The 4,897-nt window shown below is 35.9% G+C and overlaps 1 protein-coding gene across 1 annotated transcript in view; it reads left to right on the top strand.

Annotated features, from left to right (window-relative positions):
• The window catches only part of LOC110289168 (cation channel sperm-associated protein subunit beta), a 51,169-nt gene extending 46,518 nt beyond the window's left edge, over positions 1 to 4,651 (top strand). The window contains exons 7-10 of the mRNA XM_021155337.1: positions 748 to 883; positions 3,328 to 3,428; positions 3,916 to 3,990; positions 4,242 to 4,651. Of these exons, the coding sequence (XP_021010996.1) occupies positions 748 to 883; positions 3,328 to 3,428; positions 3,916 to 3,990; positions 4,242 to 4,433 (504 nt within the window). The 3' untranslated portion in view covers positions 4,434 to 4,651. The remainder of the gene's footprint in view (positions 1 to 747; positions 884 to 3,327; positions 3,429 to 3,915; positions 3,991 to 4,241) is intronic.
• Positions 4,652 to 4,897: the final 246 nt, after the last annotated feature.

Here is a 4,897-nt window from a genome sequence, read left to right as displayed (position 1 = left end):
ACAGGGTCCCCAATGGAGGAGCTAGAGAAAGTACCCAAGGAGCTAAAGGGGTCTGCAACCCTATAGGTGGAACAACAATATGAACTAACCAGTACCCCTGGAGCTCGTGTCTCTAGTTTCACATGTATCAAAAGATGACCTAGTCGACCATCAGTGGAAAGAGAGGCCCATTGGTCTTGCAAACTTTATATGCCTCAGTACAGGGTAACGCCAGGGCCAAGAAGTAAGAGTGGGGGAGGGGAGGGGAGTTGGGGGGAGGGTTTGGGGGGATTTTTAGGTAACATTGGAAATGTAAATGAAAATACCTAATTAAAAAATAATTTAAAAAAAAGCAGAAGGAAACTCTGTCTGGGAAGAACAAGGGGATTTCAGAGAAGAGGATGTGAAACAAAACCCAATGTACAATGACAGGGAAGATAATTCCAATATGTGTGTGTGTATATATATACACACATATATCCAATATATATATAAAACATAAGATTATGTTTGTGTAAGAAAACTCCATAATTACACTTATCACTTTGTATAATAACTTCAGTGTTTTTAAAAGTTATGAATCTTATTACTTGGAATTTTCATGGATTTGGTTGTGATGGACCATTTCCGTGTCTGAAAGGCAAAGATCCTAAAAAGCATTCTACTTAGAATAGCCAAGATTCTGCAAACATTTCATTCATTTCCTGGGCAGAAATAATAGTATTGAATTTTCCATTCTTATATGCATTCATGTAATTTGTATTTTAGGTTCATCGTTTCAAGTTTCCAGTCACACAATACCCAGTTGTTTTGGAAATTCTCAATGAAAGAGATAAAATCTCCGCAGAACCTCCGTATTTAGTTACCATGACTGAAGTGAATATGAGGAAAAACTGGCAACTAAGTATGGATTTCTCTCTCTTATTAGTGGTTTTCAAACACAAGTGGATTGCAAAGCCTGTTCACATGAGAAATACCCAGTAGAATTTGGAAAAGGAGTTGAGTCACTTGCATGTTCATATTCACCATTGTCGTGTCCTTTTAGGTTCTCATCGCATCTGGTACCCTGAATTTAATTGACTAAGGACATTTTTTTTTTTATACATTAAATCAGGACTAGAGATATTGCTCAGTATTAAAGAAGTATACTGCTTTTGTAGAGAACTCAAGTCAAGCAACTCACATAATACCTGAAACTCTAACTGCAGGGTGTCCTATGACTATACCCACATTCGAAAATAATTAAAAAAATAAACATCTAGCAAATAATTTGCCAGAAATGAATGAATCTGAAAGTCATGTTGTAGTTTAGTAGCAAGATGACTGAGTTTGTGCTGTGTACCAGTTGTGCATGTCTTTATTAGTCACTATCATAGCAGTTATCAAAATGTTCTAAGTGTTTCCAGGTAATCTGTAGAATATGTTTCTAATTACATACATAAAGTTTCGCAAAGATTTTTTTTTTACTTGAATGTGGTAACACACAGTTATAGTCCCAGCACTTGATAGGTAAAGGAGGGAGAATCAGAAGTTCAAGGTCAGTTTCAGTTCTATAATGAGATAGGAGAAGCCTGGGCTACGTGAGACACTGTTCCAAAAAGAAGGAAAAAGAGAGAGAGAGAGAGAAAGGGGATTTTGTGGTGAAAGAGCTAAAAAGAAACAGGCAAATTTTACAACACAAAAGGAAATTTATTTAAATTCAGTTTTACCCCAAAGATATAATTTTCAGTTGCATATTTATGTGTGAATGTTTTCAGATAATTAATATAGATGGATAGACAGACAGCAGATACATGCATATGCATATATATATATATATATATATATATATATATATAGAGAGAGAGAGAGAGAGAGAGAGGAGATATATATATATATATATATATATATATAGAGAGAGAGAGAGAGAGAGAGAGAGAGAGAGAGAGGAGAGAGAGAGAGAGAAGAAATAACTTTAACTTCTGGGGCAGGAACTCAATGGTAGACTGTTTACCTAGAATGCTCAAGGTCCTAGGTTCAATTCCAGTGTTGAACCACAAAAAGACAGGAAGATGGCAGAGAGGTCTGGTGAAGTGGGTAGATGAACTGAATCAAAATTTGATTAGTCACCACTATATCACTCACTAAGTTTGCAGATACTTGGTTCAATGAGTCTTACTTTGACAATTTAATGCTTTCTTGAAGTGAAAACTCCAGTAAAGAAAATAAAGCTTCCATTTTCCATAATATTCCTAGTCTTTATGGTTCTATGGTGTCTCTAACCAGGTTTGAAGAATTGACTTTTAAATATGTAAGCATTTTAAAAGCAGATAGTTAAACTAGTGAGTTAGCAGTGGTGACAGAATTCCCAAGGGAAATTAGCTAAGAAGACGGTCAGAGCTTGAATTACTTTCTTTAGCTCCTGTCTCCATTACCTTACTGTGGTTTACAACACCTACACCAGCTTACTTATTTAGAAAAAATGAAGTATTAAGCAACAGAGCTATTTACTTCTCTTGGAGAACCATTTAGTTATCATATTGTGCAAGTTTACTTCCATCTTAGACAAATCATTTGCCCACCACTATGAAAAATGAAAAGTATATTCATGTCAGGATTGGTATCTTATAATCAGAGACTAGAAAAAAAGAACTCAGTCTTTAGCAGAGATCAGATGAAGCCATCTGCTTATTGAGGAGCATATTGGAGCAATGTAAGCAGTTATGCTAATTCCACCTGAAGAGAACTGAGTATGTAGTTTGGTGGTAGAGTTCTTGTCTATTATGAAAAAGGCACTGGGCTTCAATTCCCCAGTACCAGAATATGTCTACTTTTGATGAATATGGGTGTTTTATCTGTATGTCTGGGCATCACTTGCACACATGGTACCCTCAGAAGCCAAGATTCAGATCCCCTAGAAATGGTGTTGCAGATGGTTGTGAGTTGCCACATGGGTATTGGGAATCAAAGCTAGGCCTTGTACAAGAACAGCCAGTGCTGTTAACCACTAAACCATATTACCAACCCTATGTACCAGACATGATTTGAAAATAAAAAAATAATTCTCTCTTGACCCATACATATACTTGAGTTTGTCTTATCTTCTGCAACTCTTTGAGATGTCCATGCCCATGCTGTGGTTATATATTACTGTCTTCTGGGTGTCTCTTTTCTTCTTTTAGCTGTTCTTCTTTAGTTTATATTGAAATATCTTGGGAAAACACAACTCTAAAGATACATCTCAAATAAAACTGAGAGCATGAGTTCCTTAGTCATGTCACATGATAAAATATTTTGTTGTACCTTACTTCATGTAACAGTAAGATATGAAAATATAAGTGTTCTTAAAATGTAGTCCCTGTATTTCAGAACACAATGAGCCAGAAAACGTTAAGAAAATGAAGCACTACTTAGAGCCACTGCTTAAGACTCCAGTGTATAATCCTTTAGGTCTCAACCTAACCATACAGGTAAGTTGACAGCATTATAATTTTTACCATGTAGAGTTCAAAGTAAAGTATATATGCTAAAGTAAGATTGAAAGATTACAAGCTGATGAATGGTACAAAAAACAGCTTTAAAGTATATAGAACATCTTTATTTACTTCCCTTGGTTTCTTATTTCTAAATGAATCAGAATATTGATTGGAACATTAATTTACTTTTTTTTTGAAAGAGATAGGCCAGATCAACTGGCTAAAGGTAAGCAGAAAAGTTTCCACTATCTAGGGATCTCAGGGATACACAGAGCCCAGGTAAGTGTGGAAAACGGGGGAAATGCAGAGACACATTAAAACCACAGAAATTTAGTGGTAATTCAAAGTGTTCATGAATGCCAAGTAGTTTTATGTTTTAGTTTCATTCTCATAGATGTGTTCTCATAGAAGTGGCTCTCCTGGGTGCTTTTGTTGAAATGAACACACTAGTTGAGGATGACCATCTGTGTTTGTTCCACAGGGCTCTGAACTGTTTCACTTCAAGGTGTCTGTGGTTCCTGGAGTCAGCTTTTGTGACTTAAATGAAGAATTTCAGGTATAGTAAATGCATGATGTACAAAATGAGATGAGTGGGAAAATGACACAACTCTTGTCAAATCCAACTTATGGATAAAGATAACAGGGGCAGTATTTGTGTGCTGGATAAGGCTTAGACAGGGTGTGGTAGAGATCAGAGTGTAGATGGTAGGGGATGCTAAATGTCCACAGAATTATGGGTGGAATTTTACTGTGTGGTTAGTTGTGGAGATCGAGTGTTTTCATATCCACTTTTGTTTTTACTTTTAGATTTATGTCGATGAAGTTCCATTGCCTTTTCCAGGACACACACTAATAGCTGTTGCAACATCTGTAGTGCTAGGAATATTAATTTTTATAGCATTTGTATTCCAACTGCGTAACATCCACCCACTGAAGGCATTGAAGAAATTTATTAGGGGAAATCCTGGATTCACCTCAAGTACAACTGTTAGCTCATAATTTAAGTCTGTATAATAACCAATGATAACTGATTATCTTTGAATCCTAGTTCCATTAAACATGTTCATATAACATACTTATATTTTTTAAATGTGCAAATGCTATATGATTATTATACTATTATAATTCTAGTTTCTGACAGTCAGTAGCTTCACATTACATTTTCTTATTTTTAAAATACATAAAAGATTGTTTCAACACTTACATGGAATGGGTGTGTGATAACCAGTTCTGTATGGAATGGGTTTTCTGCAATATATAGTTCTTATGCTCTAGAGCCCATTTTCTGGGGCCAGGCTCTAGATGGAATTGAGGTACAGTGAGGGAATCATTATACAATGTAGTGAGATATGGAGAGGCTCATCAGTGGAAGAGGAAATAGGGCAATATTGTACGCTCTCAAAACCTTTCCCCCAAGCTCCTTCTATGGTTTGTTGTGGGTCTCTGCATCTGCATCTGAAATA

Source organism: Mus caroli, unplaced genomic scaffold (genome assembly GCF_900094665.2).
Source record: "Mus caroli unplaced genomic scaffold, CAROLI_EIJ_v1.1 scaffold_10024_1, whole genome shotgun sequence".
In the NCBI taxonomy this organism is placed as follows: Eukaryota; Metazoa; Chordata; class Mammalia; order Rodentia; family Muridae; genus Mus; species Mus caroli.
The sequence above is the reverse complement of the archived record's forward strand: the minus strand, read 5'-3'. Positions and strand labels throughout refer to the sequence as shown.